The sequence below is a fragment of the Chrysemys picta genome, chromosome 6 (genome assembly GCF_011386835.1).
Source record: "Chrysemys picta bellii isolate R12L10 chromosome 6, ASM1138683v2, whole genome shotgun sequence".
NCBI lineage: Eukaryota > Metazoa > Chordata > Testudines > Emydidae > Chrysemys > Chrysemys picta.
The window spans coordinates 44,200,043-44,225,794 of NC_088796.1; the positions used below are offsets into that span (position 1 = coordinate 44,200,043).

Here is a 25,752-nt window from a genome sequence, read left to right on the forward strand (position 1 = left end):
TGACTTAAGATTGTAGTGTAGACATGCCCTCAGAAGGCAGGCTAATGTACAGAAGGCTGGTAAGCTTGCGCATATCCAAGCATTTGCTCCACCTGATCTGGTCTGCATTGGTTTCCTAACATTAGAACTTTATGTATTGAATACCAGGAATATTCTAGTGATTACTGACCACTTTACCAAGTATGTTAAAGTCTAACAAAAGACCAAACAGCCAGGACAGTAGCTAATGTGTTGGGGATAATTTTATAAGTCACAATGGTTTTCCTAGAAGGATATACAGTAATTGGGATGTGAACTTTGAATCAGAACTGACTGTTGAGGTGTGTAAGATGATCGCAGCTATCTGAGCCCTTGTGTGACAGTTTACCAATGAAGGAGAAATCAGCGAGGCAGAGACAGTATGCCATCTGGAAACAGCATGTAGTCAATCCCGTCTTTCAGGGGTCTCTGCCCAACAACAATGTCCAGTTCCCAGGCAGCATCTGTACCTCAGGATTTGACTCTAAGCAAACTAAGATAGACAGCAAACACCCCTGCTGCTTGCACAGTTTCCTCTGCAAGAACTGCTACCTTTCAGAGCAACACAGCTTCCCAAGACTGAACATTTGTTTGGATCTTAAATAAGATAATATTTGAGAAAATAATATTAAGCAATTGGAAGTATTGGTGCACAGCATGATGCTCATGCCATAGCTCGACATTTTCTACCAGTGCCTATAGTAGGCATTGAGAGGAAATGAGGCAGAGCCTCATGCTGCACTAGATGTGCAACTGCTCATCTCCAGATGGAGCTGGAGAAGGTAGTAGAAGAAGCCTGTTCCGATGCACAGCAAAAGCAGGGAGTATAGAAAGCAGCAAGTTGCTGTCTCTAGAACTGAGTGAACAATAATAAAAAAATGTTTTTTACAACTTCTAAAGAAAGTAAATCTAAGGTTTGCAGTTAAGATTTAACCACAAAATCATAAAGGAATGAAATTCATACAAAAATAAGTATTTGATTAAAGGTCAAATTATCTAGTCAGAATCAGAACAATACCATGTGATGTAGTGACCAATCACACAAGTTGATTATTGAATCATGAATATCAAATACTTAAATGAATATTCTCAGTGAACAGTACATAAACGAGCCATAGGTTGAAATCCATTTACACAACATCTGCAGAACAATTTTGAAGAGCAACCAAATTTGTAAAGAAACTGCAGTCTGTGGACAATATGCAAAATTCACAGAATAGATGCCTGAATTTTATTAAAAATAAAAAAAATAAAAGGTACATTTCTGAAATGAAGCTACACAACAATGTTGTATGGCCCATAAGTGTTACTTCAGCCATCTACAGACAATGTTTTCCTATAGCACTTTACACCTGGGTGGTGCTTATTTAAAGGGTGTAGCGATGGAGGCAATATGACAGCCCTGATGCAGTGGGCTTGGTGGGGGATATGCTTTTACGGGCGTTGCATGGGGGAGTTCGATTAGCTGTGTGTTGATCTGTTCATATGACAAAGGGGCCCCTAATGGGGAGCGCCATAAAAACACAGTTCACATGGCCATTTTCAATTGACATTTTATTTACAACATATTTTTATTTTATTTTTATCACATTCCTCACAAAGCTCTGTCTTTTGGGGAGGGTCTTTCCTCTACAGGATTTTATAATTTGCTGAATGAAGAAGATGTTAAACATTCTGCATTAAACTTTTATACATTGATTATTTCATCTAATGTTAAGTCTGGGTTCTCTGCTGCTGTGCTTTGTCCACTAGCTCTGCCCTCTGAGCTAAACCTTCCTAGGTTAAACAGAGGCACTGCGGTGATACTGTTTAAAACACTCTCCATGCACAAATTACCACTATCATCTTTGATTGTACAGTTAAATAAAATAAGATTAATGGAGATATCCTATCTCCTAGAACTGGAAGGGACCTGAAAGGTCATTGAGTCCAGCACCCTGCCTTCACTAGCAGGACCAAGTACTGATTTTGCCCCAGATCCCTAAGTGGCCCCTTCAAGGATTGAACTCACAACCCTGGGTTTAGCAGGCCAATGCTCAAACCACTGAGCTATCCCTCTTCCTTTCAGCTACAGTTCAGTTCGCACAGGTGTGACTCCACTGGCTAGAGGCATCTACCACACACTCTGGGCAGTCCTCAAATCGCTTCTCTCTCAGGCAGTGTTTGATGATTCTGTGGGCAGCAACTTGTACAGTTGCAAGCATGAAGGTTTTATGGTTACAGCCTTGCACAGGCTTGATACCATATTTCTTCCACATTGTTAGATAGTACAGGCCTGTAGAATAAGCCTCCTGTTGAAAGAACAGGAGTACTTGTGGCACCTTAGAGACTAACAATTTATTTGAGCATAAGCTTTCGTGGGCTACAGCCCACTTCATCGGATACATGTAGTGGAAAATACAGTAGGAAGATATATATATACACAGAGAACATGAAACAATGGGTGTTACCATACACACTATAAGGAGAGTGATCAGTTAAGGTGAGCTATTATCAGCAGGAGAGAAAAATAACTGTTTGTAGTGGTAATGAAAATGGCCCATTTTCAGCAATTGACAAGGAGATGTGAGGAACTGTAGCGGGGGGGAATAAGCATAGGGAAATAGTTTTACTTTGTGTAAGGGCCCATCCGCTCCCAGTCTTTATTCAAGCCTAATTTAATGGTGTCAATTTGCAAATTAATTCCAATTCAGCAGTCTCTCGTTGGAGTCTGTTTTTGAAGTTTTTTTGTTATAATATTGCAACTTTTAGGTCTGTAATTGGGTGGCCAGGGAGATTGAAGTATTCTTCAATTGATTTTTGAATGTTATAATTCTTGATGTCTGATTTGTGTCCATTTATTCTTTTACGTAGAGACTGTCCGGTTTGGCCAATGTACATGGCAGAGGGGCATTGCTGGCACATGATGGCATATATCACATTGGTAGATGTGCAGGTGAACGAGCCTCTGATAGTGTGGCTGATGTGAGTAGGTCCTATGATGGTGTCCCCTGAATAGATACGTGGACAGAGTTGGCAACGGGCTTTGTTGCAAGGATAGGTTCCTGGGTTGGTGTTTTTGTTGTGTGGTTGCTGGTGAGTATTTGCTTCAGGTTTGGGGGCTGTCTGTAAGCAAGGACTGGCCTGTCTCCCAAGGTCTGTGAGAGTGATGGATAATCCTTTAGGATAGGTTGTAGAATCTTGATGATGTGCTGGAGAGGTTTTAGTTGGGGGCTGAAGGTGATGGCTAATGGCTTTCTGTTACTTTCTTTGTTGGGCCTGTCCTGTAGTAGGTGACTTCTGGGTACTCTTCTGGCTCTGTCAATCTGTTTCTTCACTTCAGCAGGTTGAGCATCTGATTTTGGATGCGGGCAAAAACAGATCAGGCCCAATCCATTTGCTCCTCCAGAGCTGTTGATGTCCTTCTCCCAAGTCCCTCTGAAGAAACATCACTCAGCTGCTGAAAAATTTAAAATAAGAACTACATGTAAGGCATCATTGCACTTTTTTATAATGTGCTCTTAGAACTTTTTTACTCTGTGGGTCAACAAGAACCCTCTTCAGCTTGTGGCTTTACAAAAAATATTGCCTCTGTACAGGGTCAATCCAAAAGGCTTTGCAGGGGTCAGCAACCTGCGGCTCCTGAGCTGCCTGCGGGTCTTTGGCTGCCCCCTTGCAGGCAGCTGTTTTTTGAGGGGCTGGGAGGTGCAGGCTCTGGCCAGGAGGCGCTTACCATAAGCAGCTCCTGGCTGGCAATGCAGCAGGGCTCAGGCAGGCTGCCTGCCCTGGCCCCACGCTGCTCCCGGAAGCAGCTGGCTGCTGGCACATCTCTGCGTGCCCCTTGGAGGGAGGGGGACAGCAGGTCTCCGTGTGCTGCCCATGCCTGCAAGCACCGCCCCCGCAGCTCTGGGCAGGCAGAGACATGCCAGCAGCCAGCTGCTTCCGGGAGCTGCATGGGGCCAGGGCAGGCAGGCACCCTGCCTGAGCTCTGATGTGCCGCCGGCCGGGAGCCACCTGTTGTAAGCGCCTCCTGGCCAGATTCTGCACCTTGCACCCCAATCCCCTGTCCCAGCCCGGAGCCCCCTCCTGTTTATATTCAGATTCAAACAGCTCAATACCAAGGTAATTGTCTACCAATAAAACTCTTGGAATTTCTTGTGAAAAGGAAGCAGATGTGCTCTGTCTTTACTAGTATGTTCCAACGTCCAACAGTTTGAAAAAGTCTAAAGTCAGAAATAAAATAGATCAGATAAATACCTTCCATCAAAAAAATGACAACCACAAAGAGAAAGATAGAAGATGAACATTGAGACTTTCAAAATGATTGGACTGAGTCTTATGCTTTTATAGTGAGTTCAGCTGGACTCCCATCGTGCCTCATTTGCAATGAAAAACTATCCAACAATAAGAAATCAAACCTAGAAAGACATTTTGAAAAGAAACATTGGACGTTTGCTGAAACCTATCCAGCTGGTGATGTGAGGAAAAAAGCAGTAGAGGAGCTCCGACGCAAAGCAGAGCAAACAAGATGTACATTTGCTAAATGGATGAAGGCGCGGAACCACTACTGCTAGTTTCATGACAGCTCAAGAAATCGTCAAACAAGGGAATCCATTCACAGATGGAGAATATGTGAAAGAATGTTTCATTAAAACATCAGAGCACCTCTTCAGTGATTTTAAAAACAAAGATGAAATAATTAAGAATATTAGAGAAATGCCATTATCTGCGAAGACTGTAAAGGACAGAACTATTAAGATGGCCATAGACGTAACAAGCCAGCAGGTTAGTGACATTAGATCAACACCAGGTTTTTCTATTGCCTGTCATGAGACAGGCGATGTGGATGACATTGCTCAGGTTGCCTTACTCGGCAGATACGTTAATGATCAAGGTCCTCAAGAAGAGTTGATCGTGTTATTATTGCCACTCAAAGAACAAACTCAGGGCGACGATATTGCATCTGCTGTCACTGAATGTCTGAAACAAAAAGATATTGACATCAACAGAATAATTTCTATTGCTACAGATGGAGCACTGAGCATGATGGGGGCACACAAAGGTTTTGTTTCTTTACTAAAAAAGTATGGAGCACGATGTAATTTCATTTCACTATATAATCCATCAGCATTTGCGGGAACCCATCGAGCACAATTTGAACTTGTCTTGCAAGTCCGCTAATTCAAGGATTTATGGAATTCAAAATTGAAATATCTTGTCACTGAATTTGAAAATCTGGAAAGGCAGAAATCCACCCTGGGGCTACAACACAAGTGGTCTGAAATGGACGACCTTAAACGGCAAGACCAGATTATATTCAATGTTTGGAATTGTCTACCGGATACATACAGTCAGCTGAAGAAATACGCATTTGGGCTTCTCTCAATCTTCAGTTCAACATACTTCTGTGAACAAGTGTTTTCCAACATGAATTTAATCAAAAACAAACTGAGGAACCAACTGCAAGATGTTAGTCTTGAGTCCTGCTTGAAAATGAAAATCACGGCATATTCACCAAACATTGAGCAACTCTCTAAAGATGTCCAACAACAGAATTTGCATTAAAAGTATTGGCAAGCAGTAACAACTTTAATATGTTCAATTATTATTAGTTGACACATTCTAATTCTACAAGTAGCTTCACATGTATGCAACTCTCGAAATATTTTGGTCAAAGACAAAAACAAAAAAATGGCTCTTCTTCTTTGAAAGGTTACCGACCCCTGCTCTAGCCAATTGAGCCACCGTCGCCAGGTCCTCTCCAAGCTCCTAAATGTTTTTACACACAATGTACCTGTGACTCATCTTTGTACATCCCTCCATTTGAATTGTTTGTCTCGTAGTCAGGGTCCAGAGTCTCAAACAAAACCTGGGTCAACGATTTGGCTTTGTGTTTCTCCTCCGCATTGTCCTTGTGATCACATTCAGCAGCAGCAATCTCTGTTGCCCTGTTCCCAAGACAAGTCTCAAACTCCTATGTGTCAACAGTATATTTGTTTCTTTAGTTCCCATAACTTCACCTGTATGATGTCTCTTCATGAGCTGCTTGTTCTGGGGCTTTTAGGCACTTCCATCTTTAATCAACAGGTCTGTACCAGCTCATCCTCTTTTAGGCCGCAGCTGTGTGATATTCTTAGCCAATAGTTTAGGACTAATGTTTCAAAAGTCCATTGGTCTGTCTCTCTAAGCATGGAGGAACTTCTGTTTAAGGGCATAAGATGATAGGGGCTATTGAACCCTGAGCTTTGTATTAGTTTTATATCTTTCCTGAGGTAGTTCTCTTACAAAATTAAAACTCAGATCAAAACAAGTGATATGATAAATAGGTAGTCTTATTTAAAAAGGTTAATGTTTTTCCCTATGATCTAAGTGTGTGAAAATTGAAAAAAAAAATTTGTAATTAGATCTTAAAAAGCTATAGACTTACTTCGACTGTAATCTGCTTTGGGCTGAACAGGCTAAAATCTGGCCTCTCTGGTATTCACAAACAAGGCAAAAGAAAACCCTCTGCATTTCCTTGCTAGCCATAGTGTAAATGCTGGGATTCAGCACAGAATTAGTGACTGCCCTGGCAATGAACCGATCAGCCTTGCATAAAATGGCACACTCTTTTACTTTGTGGTCTATATCTATGAGCAACAGAATAAACAGTGGAGACGGTCAGGCGATGAATACACCGACTACAATCACAAATATCCTAAGCAGTACCATCGATCTCTTTGAGTTATGCTTTACGACTACTAGACTTTACGCGTGTGTAAATATGTACATAAAGGATGATTGTCACCAAAATAGTAATAAAGATACTTATGCAAAATACAACCTGTTTCTTGGAATAAAGAGGCAAAATTATTGAGCATGCGTATGTTGTGGGTTCGTCCCTTTGAGCTCAGTGCTGGTCACACACAGGCCAGGCTCTGAAAGCTCCAATCACTTGCATTCTGTTTCGATGTTTTATTTCTCTCCATCCTTTCCTTGGATAATGGCGCCAAAGACTCAGCAGGAGGTGGGAGTGCAGGAAAGGGCAGCGAGACTCAGGAAGAGAAACATACAATGAATGTTCACAGCCCCCATCCCCACTTCACACCCTCCACAGCTGGGAAGTGGGATGGGGTCTCTCTCAGTGGGAGCTGTCACTGGGCGGGTACTTCCCAGGAGAAGCCCACTCTGATGATACCCAGTCCCACTGATCACTGTTCCCACCGGCTTCTGTGGGCCTGATCCAACTCCAATTAAGTGGTACTTGGGGAATGTGGCTGCTGTTTGATTGAAGGAGACGGGCCAAGGATTTGTAAAGGTAAATTCTATTTTTAAGCAATCTAGCTGATTCAAATGAAACCCTAGAACACAGTGCATGAGCCACGAATAGATGTTATTCTAGGACCTGCTGTTACATGCATCTAAGTCCCAGTTGAGTTGTCAAAGACCTACTCTGCATCCCCAAGGTGTTAAGATCGAAGCTGGTGTTTCATTGCTAATTATTAATTTGTGTTCTTGCCAAGACCTCCCTTTTGGGGGGATTTCACCCACAGACTATGCAATGAGACATTGGAGATTAGAACCCCATATTCATTACTGCAGGGCTTCCCTTCCAGCAGTGTTTCTGGGATGTGTCTTGCACTGAAAGACCCTTCTTCAGGGTCCCACAAGTTCAGTGCTGGCAAGGTACCCAGGGAAACCAAGATAAGCCAACATGTTCCAATAAGTAGGAAAGCCCTGTACTTTGTATGTGCATCATAAGGCCTCCTTTTAATCAGACCTCTCTATGGCTATTGGTAGCAAACTAAAAGTGGAAGCTCCTAGGGCTACAGACATACTGCCTTCCCTAATAAACCAGATCATGTGGAACAGGCTCAAAGTTTTCTTTCCAGACATAAGAATATTTACTTTGTAAACTATTCCAGTTAACAAATCACAAATTGCCAATAAAAAAGTACACATGGTTGTGAAATTTGTTATTTTTCCAAGGGCGATCAATACCATCAAGTCCACCAGAACTATGAGATTACGTATAATCAACAATACAACTTTTTAACGTCTATACAATCAGTTGCCTTTTCTCTTAGAATAAATTTTTGTATATAGTATCAGAAAGCCATTTCCTTGAGGGATGAAAATAGGCACTTCCATCTTTAATCAACAGGTCTGTTCAAATGGCTCATCCTCTTTTATGCAATGGTTGTGTAATACTTTCTTAGCCAATAATCTAGGGTTGATACTTCAAAATACCATTAGCCTCTCTTCTTAGGTAGAGGAGAAACTTCTCTCTGTGTATATTGTGGTGAGGGGGTTGTCAAAAGGGAAGTAGGTTGCACCCTTAGTATTGAATTATACTGTTGTTAGGTTACAGTTTGTCAACAAGAAAAGGCATATGGATGGCCTGTTCCCCTTGTGTTTGTGCATGTGTGTTTAGGAATATAGGCAGTAGGTCATGTGGGCCATAACAAAGTAGCCCCTGCACCCTTCTTAAATTGTGCCCTCTCTCATTTTGGTTGTGCCTTTTAATTTCACCCAGGCACTCTGCGATAGGGCTCTAGATGTCATAACACCTCTATTTTCAGTAATTTCTCACTATTTAATGCTGTAAAACATCAAGGGTTACAACTTGTATACAACTAAAATGTAAAATGTTATCTGAAAACAGAAAAATACTTCTTTAGGGCCCTTTGAATGTAATGATAAACAAAAACAAAAAAAATGTAATTGTTGCTTTGCTTGTGCTGCTACAAAATATCTCCATGCCTGTAGCCCCTCAAAATGTTTTTGTTAATCTTATTTTATTTACTGTTTCTGATAATCCATTGTATGGGGGGAAATAATACCTCATAAAGTTTCTGTATAACAAATGCTTGCCCATGCTAAAGCATGATAGCCGACAAAGAATGGCTACCTACAAAACTATTTCACTAAAAAAGATGTCTGTTATCACTATTCCGTTGAAATCCAGAACAGCTCTCTTATCCCCCTGGTCTGTAGTACATGGTAAACTTTTAAAAGTTTATTTGATAAGATTAAAAACTGTATGTTTAGCAAAAGAACATGATAGTTTTATATTGGGGCGGGGGGGAATCAGGAAAGGAGGAGGAAGTGGGCTTGGAGCTGTTTCTTCAGATTACCATGTCAGAGGCTGTAGGATTATCTGTGAACTTCATGCAGTGACAAAGCTATGGCTTTTGTCTTTTTAAATTTTTTATTTTTTTTATCGTAAAACCCATCTGTTGTGGGTTTTGTACTGTATCCTAAATTTTAAAGCTTTCTTTACAGCTTATACGTAGAACAGGTTTTGTTTGTTTCTTTTTCTTGCACTTTTAAAATTCATTCTGTTCTTTTCCTTTTCTACAATTTTAAAACTTTCTTTCGGTCTGCCTTTCTCTCTCAAATCTGCTTTATTTTGTAAATTATTTTAAAAGGACTTATTCTCTGTCTACTGAACTTTATTTAAAATGTGTAAAAACCTGTTTTCTTCTGAAAATCTTCTAACCGTAACACGTGAAAAAACACACAAATAGTTCTAATGCACCCAATAAAGAAAAATATTTAAAAATTTCAAAATTGCTACTGGGACAAAAGTGTACATGTCCAAAAATGTGACTGAATGGCAGGACATAAATGAAAAAAGGGTCATGGAAACTTGTGAAAATTTATATGATGAATAAAGGTACAGCAGTTAAACTACTTGCCAGCACTTTTGTCTTGATGGGTTGTAATGGAGTTGCAAGGTGAAGAATTCTGTCATAAGGGGGGGGGAGACAAAATGGAAGAAAAAGCTCCCACAACAGGATGACTGTCATATTGTGAAGAGTTATTCAACAGTTCTTGCTACAATATTACTTGATGGTATTACATTAAGACAATAAAATAGTCTGCTCCAGAATATCGTGTTGTGATACAGGTTCAAAAGGGAATGCCTATTATGTAAAACCTCAGGGTGACATAGCTTGCCTCACGACTATAGTTGAAAAAGAGAGAGATCAAAGTTATTATTGTCAGTAGTTCTGTCTCATGTCATCTAGATATTGGCTCATATAACAACAGTTTGCCTGTAGTAATGCCACACTAGGCAGCACTTAAAATATTTTATTTATTTATTTATTTTATTTAGCACGGTAAATGTTCATGACACTTTTACAGACAATATAGCTCCTGCCCCGAGGAGCTTACATTTTGGCCTCATCTACACTATGAGTTTAATTCGAATTTAGCAGCGTTAAATCAAATTAACCCTGCACCCGTCCACACAACAAAGCCATTTCTTTCGAAATAAAGGGCTCTTAAAATCGATTTCTGTACTCCTCCCCGACGAGCGGAGTAGCGCCGAAATCGATGTTGTCATTTCGAATTAGGGTTAGTGTGGCCGCAATTCGATGGTATTGGCCTCCGGGAGCTATCCCACAGTGCACCATTGTGACCGCTCTGGACAGCAATCTGAACTCGGATGCACTGGCCAGGTAGACAGGAAAAGCCCCGCGAACATTTGAATTTCATTTCCTGTTTCCCCAGCACAGGAGAGCACAGGTAACCACAGAGAGCTCATCAGCACAGGTAACCATGCAGGCCGATAATCGAAAAAGAGCACCAGCATAGACCGTACGGGAGGTACTGGATCTGATCGCTATATGGGGAGAGGATTCAGTGCTTGCAGAACTTTGTTCGAAAAGACGAAATGCCAAAACTTTTGAAAAAATCTCCAAGGGCATGATGGAGAGAGGCCACAATAGGGATTAGGAGCAGTGCCGCATGAAAGTCAAGGAGCTCAGACAAGCCTATCAGAAAACAAAGGAGGCAAACGGTCGCTCCGGGTCAGAGCCGCAGATATGCTGCTTCTACGCTGAGCTGCATGCAATTCTAGGGGGGGCCGCCACCACTACCCCACCTCTGACCGTGGATTCCGAGGTGGGGGTAATCTCATCAGCCACACCTGAGGATTCTGCGGATGGGAAAGAGGAGGAGGAGGAGGAGAACGAGCTTGCGGAGAGCACACAGCATTCCGTTCTCCCCAACAGCCAGGATCTTTTTCTCAGCCTGACTGAAATACTCTCCCAAACCTCCCAAGCCAGTACCCAAGACCATGACCCCATGGAAGGGACCTCAGGTGAGTTTACCTTTTAAAATATAAAACATGGTTTAAAAGCAAGCGTTTTTTAATGATTAATTTGCCCTGAGGACTTGGGATGCATTCGTGGCCAGTACAGCTACTGGAAAAGTCTGTTAACGTGTCTGGGGATGGAGCGGAAGTCCTCCAGGGACATCTCCATGAAGCTCTCCTGGAGGTACTCTGAAAGCCTTTGCAGAAGGTTTCTGGGGAGGGCTGCCTTATTTCATCCTCCACGGTAGGACACTTTACCACACCAAGTCAGTAGGAAGTAGTCTGGAATCATTGCCACACAAAGCATGGCAGCGTATGGTCCCGGTGTTTGCTGGCATTCAAGCAACATCCGTTCTTTATCTCACTATGTAATCCTCAGGAGAGTGATATCGCTCATGGTAACCTGGTTGAAATACAGGAATTTAATTAAGGGGACAGAGGTGGCCATTCCTACTGGGCTGTTTACCTGTGGCTGAAAAGAAATCCTTCCCTGTAGTAAGCCGGGGGGAGGGGGGGGATTGGCGCTGAGCTTTTCACGTGTGGCTAGCAGGGATCTTCCCTGATACCTGCAACGTGGTGGGGGGAGGGATAAAGCGATCATCCCAGAGAATTGGATGTGGGGGGGAGGGTTAGTTTGTTTTCTGCTGCTGAAGGTTAACAGGAAAACCGCAGCACTCAACAAGCTTTGCTTGGTATGTGGGAAAGGAGGCACAGAAGCCGAAAGACAATGGCTTACCATGGCCGCATGCAAGCTGAATTCTGTTGCCCGGACCTGCGTCTGTGATCTCTAGCAGCAAAGCCACAGGCACTCAATATTAAGAGGCAAAATGCGACCTTGCACAGAAATCACATGTGCTATGTAATGTGAATAGTGTTGTTCACCGTGAAAGAGTATAAGCATTGTTCTGTAAAATGTATCTTTAAAAAAAATTATCTCCTTTTTTTCCCTTCCTCCAGCAGCTGCAAATTTTTCAAGCCTCCCTCCTCCGTCCCGAAGGCTATCTCAGATAAGGCATCGGAAAAAGAGGATGCGAGACAAGATGTTTGCGGAAATCATGGAATCCACCCTCAATGAAAGAGCTCATCTGAATGAGTGGAAGGACATGGTTTCAAAGTATAGGAAAGATGCCAGTGAACGTGAGGACAGGAGGAACCAATGTGAGGACATGAGGGACCAACGTGAGGACAGAAGGGACCAACGTGAGGAGAGGAGAGACGCTCGAGATGAGAGGTGGCAGCAGGAAGATCAGAGGAGGCAGGATGCAACGCTGGGTCTGCTGCATGAGCAAACAGACATGCTCCGGCGTCTGGAGGAGCTTCAGGAACGGCAGCAGGATCACAGACTGCTGCTGCAGCCCCTGTATAACCACCCTCCCCCCTCACCATGTTCCATAGCCTCCTCATCCAGACATGTAAGAACACGGGGGGAGGAGGGGAGGGGAAGACTTGTGCACCCTCCCATTCCACCCCAGTGGATAGCCCAAGCAAAGGGCTGTCATTATTTTAACCTTTTTTTAGTGGCCTTTTCCTTCCCTCTGATCCTCCTCCCAAACCCCACCCAGGCTACCTTCTCAGTTCTCTCCCTCTTTTTATAATCAATTAATAAAGAATACATGATTTTTAAACGATAGTGACTTTATTTCTTTTGAAAGCAAGCTGCGATCGAAGGGGGAGGGTGGGTTGCCTACAGAGAATGAGTCAATAAAGGGAGCGGATTTTCATCAAGGAGAAACAAACAGAACTTTCACAGGGAAGCCTGGCCAGTCATGAAACTGGTTTTCAAAGCTTCTCTGATGCGCCGCGCTTCCTGGTGTGCTCTTCTAATCGCCCTGGTGTCTGGCTGCGCGTAATCAGCAGCCAGACGATTTGCCTCAGCCTCCCACCCCGCCATAAAGGTCTCCCCTTACTCTCACAGAGATTGTGGAGCACACAGCAAGCAGCAATAACAGTGGGGATATTGGTTTGGCTGAGGTCTGAGCGAGTCAGTAAAGTGCGCCAGCGACCTTTTAAACGGCCAAATGCACATTCCACCACCATTCTGCACTTGCTCAGCCTATAGTTGAACAGCTCCTGACTCCTGTCCAGGCTGCCTGTGTATGGCTTCATGAGCCATGGCATTAAGGGGTAGGCTGGGTCCCCAAGGATAACTATAGGCATTTCAACATCCCCAACGGTTATTTTCTGGTCCAGGAAGTAAGTCCCTTGCTGCAGCCGTTTAAACAGAGTAGTGTTCCTGAAGACACGAGCGTCATGAACCCTTCCTGGCCAGCCCACGTTGATGTTGGTGAAACGTCCCCTGTGATCCACCAGTGCTTGCAACACCATTGAAAAGTAACCCTTGCAGTTTATGTACTGGGTACCCTGGTGCTCCGGTGCCAAGATAGGGATATGGGTTCCATCTATCGCCCCACCACAGTTAGGGAATCCCATTGCAGCAAAGCCATCCACTATGGCCTGCACATTTCCCAGGGTCACTACCTTTCGTAGCAGCAGCTCAATGATTGCTTTGGCTACTTGCATGACAGCAGCCCCCACAGTAGATTTGCCCACTCCAAATTGATTCTCGACTGACCGGTAGCTGTCTGGCGTTGCAAGTTTCCACAGGGCTATCGCCACTCGCTTCCCAGCTGTGAGGGCTGCTCTCATCCTGGTATTCTGGCACTTCAGAGCAGGGGAAAGCAAGTCACAAAGTTCCATGAAAGTGCCCTTACGCATGTGAAAGTTTCGCAGCACTGCGAATCGTCCCACACCTGCAACACTATGCGGTCCCATCAGTCTGTGCTTGTTTCCCAGGCCCAGAATCGGCGTTCCACGGATAGAACCTGCCCCATCAACAACATGATCTCCAAAGCGCTGGGACCCGCGGTTTGAGAGAAGTCTGTGTCCATGTCCATGTCCATGTCCTCATCACTCTCGTTGCCACGCTGCCATCGCCGCCTCCTCCTTGCCTAGTTTTTCTGGTCCTGGTTCAGCATAAACTGCACGATAATGCGCGAGGTGTTTACAATGTTCATGACTGCTGTCTTGAGCTGAGCGGGCTCCATGCTTGCCGTGGTATGGCGTCTGCTGTGTTCACCCAGGAAAAAAGGCGCGAAACAGTTGTCTGCCGTTGCTTTCATGGAGGGAGGGGTGAGGCTGTACCCAGAACCACCTGCGACAATATTTTTTGCCCCATCAGGCACTGGGATCTTAACCCAGAATTCCAATGGGCGGGGGAGACTGTGGGAACTATGGGATAGCTATGGGATAACTACCCACAGTGCAACGCTCCGGAAATCGACGCTAGCCCCGGTACATGGACGCACACCGCCGAATTAATGTGCTTAGTGTGGCGGCATACATTCGACTTTATATAATCTGTTTCCAAAATTGGAATTCTGTAAATTCGGATTAATCCCGTTGTGTAGACATACCCTTTAATTCAGACAACATACTGCTTTGCATTTTCTCTTTCAGAGTCCAGCCAGCATTGCTAGAACTAAGTCACATTTTCAATCTATTGTATTTCTGCTGTTTCTCAGTGCTGAAACCTGGCTTACAAGTTCTCAGCTCCGGAGCAATGTTACAAAATTTCAGATAAATTGAGTTAGCTGTTTTAGGCACAATACTGTGAAAAAAGTTGTTTGACTTTCATTTTATTTAAATAAAAACAGTTCAGAAAGCATGAATTTTACTCTAACATTAACAGGAGACACAACTGTCAGGCCATATGTCTGCTCATATTTACACTTATCTAACCAGCTTTGAAACAAGTGGTGGTTTCCTGGGTACAAATGGGAGCAAAATTGAGACTTTGAAGGATACATAGACCTCTTCAAGCCATATTCTATCCTGAAGCTCTGTGCAATCCCAAGTCATTAGGAATAAGTCAGTCTGGACAGAATTGGGCCCTTTGTTCTTAATTTGAACAGTTGTTTTCTAAAGCAGTGCTATCATGTATCATCCCAAAAATTCTTTATGTAATCTTCTTACCATGCAAAATTCAATGTAGTATGCTGTTTAATTATTATAGAATAGTTAATAGATCACAGCACAAATTAAATAAAGTCATACTAAGGTGGTCTGGTCAAATCTGTAAGGAGATGGATTGTGTGTGTATGTAATGAAAGAAATAATGCAATTTCTATCAGAATGCTGCTGTGATAATGGGTGCAGTATAAAATCCAGAATAGAACAGAACTAAAATATAAGAAACTAAACATATAAAAATTACAGAAGAATTCTATTATAAGAATGGATTTGGGCAATATCTGTTTTGATTTTTATATGCAAATGGTCACCACATCTAGATCAGCAAGGTAGTTAATTTCTCAAATCAGACATATAAAAGAACAATCTCCATCTGGCAAAGATAGATCAAACTCTTCTTGGAATTTTAATCCTAAAGCAGGTTGGTCAGGTTATAATTGGCTCTAAATAGCACTCTTGAAACCAATAACATTCTTTATCTAAAGCCAAATAGCACTCTGAAAAGTGTGAAATTCCTTCCTACATTTAAAAAGGTCAAAGATATTACTTCCAATTTGATCCTTGTAACTAAATGCCCATGGGTATGGGTATTATTGTGTGGTGAATACATCAGAGACACTATCAAATGGTTTTGAAAAGTAATTTGTGGCCATATAACTAAATTATTATTACCATCAGCAATCACTACAACTGAATTTCACTGAATATAGAAGATTATTAAATACATCCAGGGGAGGAACAAAAGACTGATCAGGCAATTTTTGTACAAATAAAGGAAGACAGTACAAAGGTTATGATATGAATTGAGAGCAAGGAAAATACATGTAATTAGCTAGAGAAAAGTGAATGTTTTAAGAGTTAAGATATAATTTATTTCTTTATTCATTTTATTGAGCAAAACAGTAGATCAGACCTTGAGGACCTAATTTTTAAGAAGCGATCAAGACATAAATTAATTGCAAAAACGGCAAAAAATTGCACTAGGTTCTGGCTCAAAAAAGTTAAAATAAAGACATTCAGATTGTGAACAATATGGAAGATACTTATGGATCCAGGCCTGTAACAAAAATAATTCACAGTAACCACAACTGAAATATATATCTTTAGGTGGATGGTTTTAAAAGGTTAGATTGTTTTCCATGGGTCTGTTTTGGGGATAAGAGTTTATACTATTGTATAAATTTTAAAATACCAAAAAGAGAGAACCCTCATAAGGAAAATTTGGAAACTACCTTCAAAGTCATTGAATACATCCCCTGTAAGGGCAGGATAAAGTCCCTAGAAGAGCATTTCTAAGTTATTGTTGAACTATTACCACATTTGATCTTAGTGATGCAATATATGCTTATGGCAAAGTATAAATTGTTTTAGGAATAGCATTAAAATTAAATTCAATACAAACAGATATTTTTAAATAAAACCAAACCCTGCTAGCCTTATTCATGTGAGTATATAGTTCCCATTGACTTGAAAAATTAAAGGCTTAAGAAAAATATACAATGCAAAGTAATTAGAGATGGCAAACTGAAAAATGTCAAAACCAAAAGTATGTGCTTATTTGGCAACTGTAAAGTGAAACTGTCTGCATTCTTGAAAAAATTATAAGAGGACTTTTAGGGAGACAGGATTTAATCACCTGTATTAGGATTCAGCCAGGATACGAGTGTTTATATGCCGCCTCTTGAAAACCGCATGTCTTTTTTTATTATTTGTTTATATTTTATTGATTTTTTTTCTTCCACAAATAAGAGAAGAACAGACAAAAAAACAAAAGAACAAAAAAGTGAAGGAATGGAAGTGAGAAAAAGGACAAAAAGTGGTAGGGATAGGAAAGGAGAGTTACATCTCAGTTTCCAGCTAGTAGAAATTATCAAAGGTTTCTAAAAAGTTAGATCAAATCTTATCAAATGTATCTGAGGTCCCTCTTCTCTGAAACATTAGCTGCTTTTTAGCTCCTAGGTCAGCCAGGTTGTTGTGCCAAGCTTCTATCCCTGGAGGCAGTCTGCTCTTCTACCTAAGCAATGCAAGTCATTTGGCTGCAAGCACTGCTCTACAGAACCAAGCTTTCTGTGAGTTGGAAAGTTTTTGAGACAATGGGATATATCCCAAAACACAGTTCTGAGAAGTAATTTTTCAGGTGGGATCCATTATCATATTATTCCTCTTCCCTTCTTCTAACCAAAAGGATTATATCCTGGGATTGTCCCAAAATACGGAGACCCACATCTCCAGCAGCAGTATATTTTGGCAAGGTCCATGTACTGTAGGCTATGTGAAAGAACTACAGGATTTTTAAAAACCACAGCTAGTTGGGAATTCAGTTTTATGTCTCATCCAAAAGATTTATGTAGAAAAATGAATAGTTTAAGCAAGGAATGAAACTATGGTAGAGAACAAATACAACGGAGATATTGTGACTTGACAAACTGATGAGAGAAGACAGGTGGAAAAACATCTGTTCATAGAAGGAGAGTGCTGGTAAACTACGAAACAATTTTATTATAAACAAACAAACAAATAAATAAAAAGAACGGTTGGCTCCAGCCATGTGTTGTTTTTCTTTGTAGTGACAGTTCCTTTTGAATAACATCTGGAAAAAAGCTGTCTAGAAAGGGGGAAAGAAAGCAATGCATTTCCAAAAATACTCATATGTTGTTGTTTTTTGTTTCTTATTCAAGGCTGGGTTAACAACTTACTTTCATCCTGGAATAAATCTGAAGAAAATCCATTACTACAGCATCAAACTCTATGAAAAATTGGAGGAGGAAACTGGGCAGGTGAAAGTCTTAACTTTAAAAATATTAATTCAGTTCAATATTAGTCATGCTAAAAAAATTACAGGAAGATTTAGAATGGATACGTTGTGTGTCTGTGTCTGTGTGCGCATGCATATAAAGGGAGCTCTCATACCACAAGGGCTCACTTTATCTGAATGTAGTTTGCCTTCTCTATGTCTATCCTACACTCATTTTCTAGCATTTAACTCCAGAATACTGTAGATGCTCCCCCACAATCCTAACTCTTAAATAGAAAACAGATTTCAAAATTTAAACACTTATTATAAGTCAGAAACCAAGCAGGCAAAGCGACTGCAGTATCATCTTTCTACTTGAGTTAAAACAGCATTCAGGAATGAGCAATCTGACAATTAGGCATTTCTGGTTTTAATTTAAATGGTTTGATTCTGTCCTTAATCGAGAAGATTGCTGTAGTTCATTGTATCCATTTCAGAACTGTGCGTCTCTTTGGTGACTAAATCACTTTCTCCAGTCAACATTTTCCCTCCTTCATGTTTGACACTGCAATAAAAATAGTGATTCTCACTTTGCTAATCTGCCAATTTGATAATTGTCACAAAAAACCCTGTGGCCTTACCCTACTTTTCAGCAAGATTAAAGATATTAGCAGAATGTCATAGTGAATTCTGCTATTACTAGATCTAATGCATTACATGCACTCATATACTGCGAGTATTAAAGCACAAATAGTTTAAACTAGGGCTATCACACTTAACTCACATGATTAATTGACAAAAATTTATCATGATTAAAAAAATTAATCATGATTAATCACAGTTTTAATCCATTATTAATAATAGAATACCAATCAAAATTTATTAAATATTTTTGGATTTTTTTCTACGTTTTCCAATATATTGATTTCAATTACAACACTGAATGCAAAGTGTATAGTTATCACTTTATATTATTATTTTTATTACAAATATTTGCACTGTAAAAATTATAAGAGAAATAGTATTTTTCAGTTCACCTCATACTAGTACTGTAGTGCAATCACTTTATGACAGTGAAACTTACAAATGTAGAATTTTTTTTGTTATATAACTGCATTCAAAAATAAAACAATGTAAAACTTTAGAGTCTATGAGTCCACTCAGTTCTACTTCTTGTTTAGCCAATCGCTCAGACAGACAAGTTTGTTTACATTTACAGGTTTCAGAGAAGCTGCCGTGTTAGTCTGTATTCGCAAAAAGCACAGGAGTACTTGTGGCACCTTAGAGACTAACAAATGTATTTGATCATAAGCTTTTGTGGACTACAGCCCACTTCATCAGATGCATAAAATGGAACATATAGTAAGAAGATATATATACATACAGAGAACATGAAAAAGTGGAAGTAGCCATACCAACTGTGACAGGTTGGGGGGAGGGATAGCTCAGTGGTTTGAGCACTGGCCTGCTAAACCCAGGGTTGTGAGTTCAATTCTTAAAGAGGCCACTTAGGAATCTAGGGCAAAATCAGTACTTGGCCCTGCTAGTGAAGGCAGGGGGCCTGACTTGTATGATCCTTCAAGGTCCCTTCCAGTTCTAGAAGATAGGATATCTCCCTTAATTTTTTTTTAAAGGCTAATTAATTAAGATGAGCTATTATCAGCAGGAGAAAAAAAACTTTTGTAGTGATAATCAAGATGGCCCATTTTAGACAGTTGACAAGAAGGTGTGAGGATACTTAACATGGGGAAATAGATTCAATCTGTGTAATTACCCAGCCACTCCCAGTCTCTATTCAAACCCAAGTTAATGGTATCTAGTTAATGGTATCTTCTTGTCAACTGTCTAAAATGCTGGGCCCTGATTGCACTTGCTACAGCTGTGGCTGTTTTCCCAATCAGCCCAACTTTTCCGATGCCACAGCCGTCTCCAAGGGCTGTTTTAAGCCCTTCAGGGCGGGAGCAGGGTAACCAGCCCGCTACACAATGTCACCTGAAAGTGAGGACAGGTATTTGCATGGCACTTTTGTAGCCGGTAGATTGAGTGTGGGGCGGGAGAGACATGCATTGTGCCTCCACTGGTCTCTCAGAAATTCCTCATGAAAGGTAATATCACTCCAAGTTGTATTAATTTTCTGCAGCCCCTTCTCTGCAGTGGAGATACCCCTTAGAGTGGGAGGATTCCTCAGTCAGTCACCAGCTCAGTAATCTTTGGTGGTGCAGCTCCAATGGTGCCTTGCTGCAACAGAATGGAGAGAACTACCAAGGATAGCGATTGCAGGGTCACAGAATCTCCATGTGGATTGCCATGGCCTCCCAGTAGTCCCTCAACCTGTTTGCTAGGGGGTTAGCTTCATTTCCTAACAGAACAATTAGAAGAAAAAATCTTTGTGATGCGAGGTGGGGGTGATCCGGCCACAGTCACTAATGTGAACAGGCACTTTCTAACTGGATATAATTATTTATACTTCATTAAAATATCTTTATTTTTTCAGTAAAGATGTGTGGTCAGTTAACTTTTTAATGTTTATTTTCTAATATCTTCAGTGATTAAAATGCTGATTCTTATCCCTTTTAACCCAAGCAGTTAGCCAAATTTAGGACCCTGTGGGTTGGTTAGGAGGAGAAATTGATGATGAAATCAGGTTTCTTTGTACACTGTTAGCAAATAAACAGGACTGCATCAAAGTCCTGTTTCTTTGAACATGACAGGAATCAGCTGCAGAGGAGAGTTTCTCTGCTCACAGCTCTAACCAAGCCCCTTTCAGTCAGCACTCAGTGCAAAAGGTCTGTCTGGGCTTTTCACAAGGCCATGTTCCCATTGCTTATTCAAGCAGTTCTTCCTTGCTGCCTTTTCTCTCATTTTCTCTGCTCTTTCTAGTTTCTCTCCCAGACATGCAAACCTTCACAAAACAGTAGCCAGTGAAACCCCTTTGCCCACGTTTGCCTTGCACATGCTCTTAATTTGGCTGGTGACATGTGCCTTGTTTGATGTGAAGGCTGCTATTGTTTCCTAAAGGAGATTAATGGCTTCTTACAACTATCTTAAATGAAGGTCAGTGTTTACATCCCCTGGTTTCAGAGAAGTTTACCCCAACTCGTAATACTGATATTGAGATGATATTTATATAAGATACTAAACATTAACTTTTAAATTTATCTGACCTATTTTTGATAATGTATAGATAAGGGAGATACAGCCCACAAAGTTGGCTCATTAATCCAATCTTAGAGGTTCAAAATTAATAGAGAATAATGAAATACGATAGAGGATCTATTTTTTTTTTTTTTTACAACTTATTTTGAAGGTAGTGTACATTTAAGTAATGTGCTCGCTCAGCTTAGGCTTTTATGTGGTAACAAATTGTTCTTTACTCCCCCCCAATTCTACATTTGGGGCCTGATCCTTCAAAGGGATTTAGGGCTTGTGGTCACCGAAGTCAATGGCAAAACTCCCATTGACTTCACTGGGGTAGGACCAGGTGGTTAGACTGGGATAAGACAAAGTTCTAATGATAACTCATTCATTTATTTTTGCTATCCATGTTTTAGGCTGTGGGATTTCATCAGCCAGGCAGCATCAGAATTGCTTCCACTCCTACTAGAGTGGATGAATTCAAGTACCAAATGACGCGAGCTGGTTGGCATCCAGCAGAGCAGTATCTTATTGGGCCTGAGAGAATACAAGAGCTGTTTCCCATATTGAACATGGAGAAGGTAAAGAATAAAATGTTGTGAAAACAACTTTCCTTGAGGTTAAATGTTGGACTTTCAAAGATATACTGCACATCCAGGGCCTGATTCTCTTGTGCACTAAGGCCCTTAGTATAAAGGATTTCAGCTCAAGCAGTGTAAAGGGGCTTAGTGCAAATGAGAATGAGCCACCTCCCCATGTGATTTTATTACAGCAACGTTAACAAGATCCTCTGGGGGAGTTTCTATTGCATGGGAGAGTAAATTCGGGAAGAAAGAGAAACACAGAGCCTGTTCAGGACACAGAGCCGAGACTCAGATCCAAGTATTCTAAGAGAAAGCTCGGCAAAGGCAAATATAGTTAAGGTTGGCATACTGTTTCTGTTCTAAACCCCCTTATTTAATGGCTCAGAATTAGGCTTGGCAGAATTTTATTTTCACTTTTTTATAATTTTGCTGGATAATATGAGTTTTTATTTTTAAGCACTTTTTATTTTTATCAATTTAGATTTAAAATTTCACAGTTGCAGGAAATTGGGAGGCATCAGACAGTTGGGGGCATCTGACAGTTGGGGATGGCTGACAGCAGACACTAAAATTTTAAAAGTTACAGCTTTGTAACTGTGAAAACACAAATTGTCAACGTCACATGTCAAAATATACAAAGTAAATATCCTTAAATCAAACCCTAATAAGTTATCAAGCAGCACTTTTCTTTCTTTGCTGTCTGTACATTTCTGTTATTATCAATGGAAATATTTTTGTATGTGTATGGTGAAATCAGTGTTTACTGACATTTACTGATAAAAAATCTAATCCTCCCAAGCCTACTATAATGAAGCAGTGCTGTCATGGAGTAGGATATGAGATTGATACTGGGGACCAAGAGCCAGAGTGGAGGCACAGGGATTCTGTATGGATGGCTCCCTTCAGGTACCTTGGGATTTGCACAGGTCCTAGGGATCCATTGCACTTATGAGCAAGAACTGCAGCCCATTCTGTAGAAGCAAAATCATTTTTCTAGTGGAACAATTCACAGGGAACTCCATGAGGTGAATTTTGCAAAGATTTCCTCTCATTAACTCCCTCTCTGCTAGTTTTCCCATGAGAGGGGGTTATCAGGGCCATTATTTTAATTTTTAAAATGTGGTAAATGTTTCAACAACTATCATAAATTTTCATGGGATGAGAAATGATCATACTCATTTTAAAATGTGCAAATAATCTAAACCTTCTGAATGTTACTACTTATGGTGAATAGTCTGAAACCCTTTATGAGATTTTTGGAAGACATTTGACACATTCTGTTCATTTGGGTTTCTTTCTGAAATCTTCATCCTTGGCCTCTATCTCTATAATCACAGATAGATTCTGATGCTGGAGAATCACACTTCCATAGGACAGTTACAGAATTAGCCCGTTGAAGTCTTGATAATATAATATGCTTTTAAAATTGGTTTTCAGTTGACTCAAGAAATGCAGTTTTATATGAGATGCAATGAAAGCAGCAAATTTAATTTGAATTAATCTTGTGTGATGCACTTAGGTTTTAGCTGGCCTGTATAACCCCGGAGATGGTCATATTGATCCCTATTCTCTCACTATGGCCTTGGCTGCAGGAGCCAAGAAATATGGTGCCCTGTTAAATTATCCAGTCCAAGTGACAAATCTGAGCCCTAGATCAGATGGGACCTGGGAAGTTGAAACTCCACATGGAATAATTAGAACAAACAGAATTGTGAATACAGCAGGTAAGAATTACAAAAATACTTTGATACCTTTTAAAGTTTAAAAAATAACTGGTATAAGATCAAGTAACTCAGACTAAGCAGTAGTACTCTACTATTTGTCTTGTAGTAACGTGTGCAATATGTTTTCTAGTAACTCTCTAGTTCCTGGTGAACCCATAAAACCCATGATTTGGTATCAGGCTGTCCTGGTTTTTTTAATGGGCTCTTGCTTCACAATAATATTGTGGAAACTGAGTGCTTAGTGGAAGAAATACCTTTCAATTATCCCTGCCTAGACATTATTATTATTTGTACGGAACAAAAACATTAATAACGTTTCTTCTCTCTCTCTTTCTCTGGTTTGTCTCCAACAAAATACTAGGGGTCAGACTATCCCATTAGCTTTTACAAGACGATCTGGTGGTCTGGGTTGGGGTGGGTGGAAGGGATAAAATGCTATCTCTGCAATATAGTCCCCTCTCCTTAAAATTATGGAACCCCACATGGGGGCTCCTTGGGAAACAAGCTGGAATGATCAGACGGGGAGGGGCAGGGAGTGAAGGGCTGGCTGCCCTCTATTATATCTTTCCTCAGAGACCTATTGGGGTGCAGCAAATAAGATAATACTGATCCTTTCAGTTTTATCTTACTCTGTGTTGCCCTCAGATGTGAAACTGCACTCCCATATCCCTGAAGGGGAGGATTTTTACTGTTTGTTTGGTAGGTTAAACGTCCCCTTTTTAACAATATATTTTTATGCTCCATAAATATTAAGTTAAAATGATTTGTATTTATTTTCCTCTGTATGTAACTTTTAACATTCATTGTATTAAGTATTACTTATTCGGTATTAAGCAGTATATAAAAAACTCCCCTTATTACATGTGGGTAGTAACACGGCATTTTTTAGTATGATTGCCCAATACTTCCCATTATAAGACCCTATGTTCGGTTGCTTCTAACTTTGCCAAACGTTAACCTTTGGGCTGAATTTTTCCATGCCTGGTGGCTGTTTCGGGTTGATGATTTTTATTTTTTATTTTTATTTCTGCCAAAACTGTTCAGCCATTTCAAAGAACGAGGCTAGGGAAAAATAAATTGTTTTGACCATGTTAAATTCTTGAGACCTTTTCTTTGAACAGTTCTAGTGCCCCCATGCTTTGGAAAAGAAACTTTAAATTTGGCAGGGAGTGGCCTATGAAAATCCACCCAAATTTGGCCAAGTTATAAGCCTTTGAAAAATGTTCAGTAGAGACTTACTAGAGTTTAACAGGTAAAATCTCCAAAGATTTCATCCTTAAGGTGTGCGTGAACCTCTCACAGATCCTAGTGTTGACCAGACTGCATATGCACTAACCTAAGGCTATGGGGACTCAGAAGGACTGTTTCCAGCTGCTCCAGGCCACGGTGGGGCCAAGCTAGGGTGACCATATGCCCATTTTGGCCGGGACAGTCCCCTTTTGAAGCCCTATCCCGACCGTCCCAACTTTTTTGGCAGAAGTGGGCAGTTGTCCCGTTTGCTCTTGCTGACGTGATCAGTTGACAAGAGCAAACAGACAAATACCCACTTTTGCCAAAAAAGTGGGGTGTGTTGTGGAGGCGGTGAGCAGCAATGCCAGCCCCTTGCAGGGAGGGGAGGCAAGGCTCTGGCAGGGGGCGGACAGGGTTTCAGCGACCAGCAACCCCAACCTCATGCGGGGGGGCCTCGAACAAGTGGCTCAGTCCAGCAATGTGCAGTGGGGGAGGGCTCATGCCAGCCCCGTGCAGGAGGAATGTGGGGGCACAGAGCTCGGGCCAGCCCTGAGCGGTGTCCTGTTTTCCCTTTGGGACATATGGTCACCCTAGGCCAGGCATCAGCACTGGGAGAAGGGAGTGAGTCCCCACGACCCCCCAGGCTGCATGAAGGAAGAAGCTGTCTGATTCACATTCAGAGGGGGACAAAAGTTGAACCAAGAGGGAGGGAGAGGAGTAAACGGGAATAAGGACTCTGGTGAGAATGGGACTGCAGTGAGGGAGAAACTAAGTAGGAGCTGGACAGGAGAGACTGGTACTGGTTGGGAAAGGAGATGGAGATTGGGAGCTGAAGGTGAGGAAGAAGGGAGGGTGGAACTGGTAGTCAAGAGGGTGGGAAGGGAAGGCTGGGGCTTGTTGGGCAAAGAGACTGGGCCTGGGTGCTATATAGCCAGGTGACTGGGTGTGTGAGCCAGTGAGTTGGCTGTGGGGAGCACCGATATTGCAGGAGCAAGTGGTGGTGGTGGGGGAGACTGAGATTGTATGAGAAGCTTAGGATGGAAGACTGGAAGTGGAGGTGGGGGGAGAGGCAGATAGGATGAGGAGCCAGGAATGGGGGAGTTGGGATTGACTAGGTAAAGAGACTGTGAACAAGGTGTTGGGGCAGGACGGAGGAACAGGGACAGGGTGTGGAGAGAGACTGGGAGTGGCGGGGAGATTGAGACTCAGACAGTGAACCCAGAGGGGAAAAGTAGGACTGGCTGTGCAAGGAGACTGCGACTGAGATGAGAAGCCTGAGGAGTGAAGATTGGG

The 25,752-nt window shown here is 41.5% G+C and overlaps 2 protein-coding genes and 1 pseudogene across 3 annotated transcripts in view; 2 read left to right on the top strand and 1 right to left on the bottom strand.

The window, feature by feature from the left end:
- The window catches only part of DMGDH (dimethylglycine dehydrogenase), a 95,461-nt gene that overhangs the window by 18,759 nt on the left and 50,950 nt on the right, over window positions 1-25,752 (top strand). For both annotated transcript variants that reach the window (XM_024111121.3, XM_024111122.3), the window contains exons 3-5: window positions 17,731-17,829; window positions 21,338-21,502; window positions 23,025-23,229. In XM_024111121.3, coding sequence (XP_023966889.2) covers window positions 17,731-17,829; window positions 21,338-21,502; window positions 23,025-23,229 — 469 coding nt within the window. The remainder of the gene's footprint in view (window positions 1-17,730; window positions 17,830-21,337; window positions 21,503-23,024; window positions 23,230-25,752) is intronic.
- LOC135972327 (sphingosine 1-phosphate receptor 3-like) lies at window positions 5,349-7,938 on the bottom strand (annotated as a pseudogene).
- Window positions 10,498-12,709, top strand: LOC135984271 (SRRM2 protein homolog rsr-2-like). The gene is made up of 2 exons (XM_065599072.1): window positions 10,498-11,089; window positions 12,041-12,709. Exons 1-2 carry the CDS (start codon window positions 10,735-10,737, stop codon window positions 12,676-12,678), a joined length of 993 nt encoding a protein of 330 aa, XP_065455144.1. The 5' UTR covers window positions 10,498-10,734; the 3' UTR covers window positions 12,679-12,709.

Excerpts from the sequence above, each read along its gene's own strand:
- LOC135984271 (XM_065599072.1), top strand. The coding sequence starts at position 10,735 with ATGAAAGTCAAGGAGCTCAGACAAGCCTATCAGAAAACAAAGGAGGCA. Across the intron at positions 11,090-12,040 it reads CCCCATGGAAGGGACCTCAG|CAGCTGCAAATTTTTCAAGC; the intron begins GTGAGTTTACCT and ends CCCTTCCTCCAG.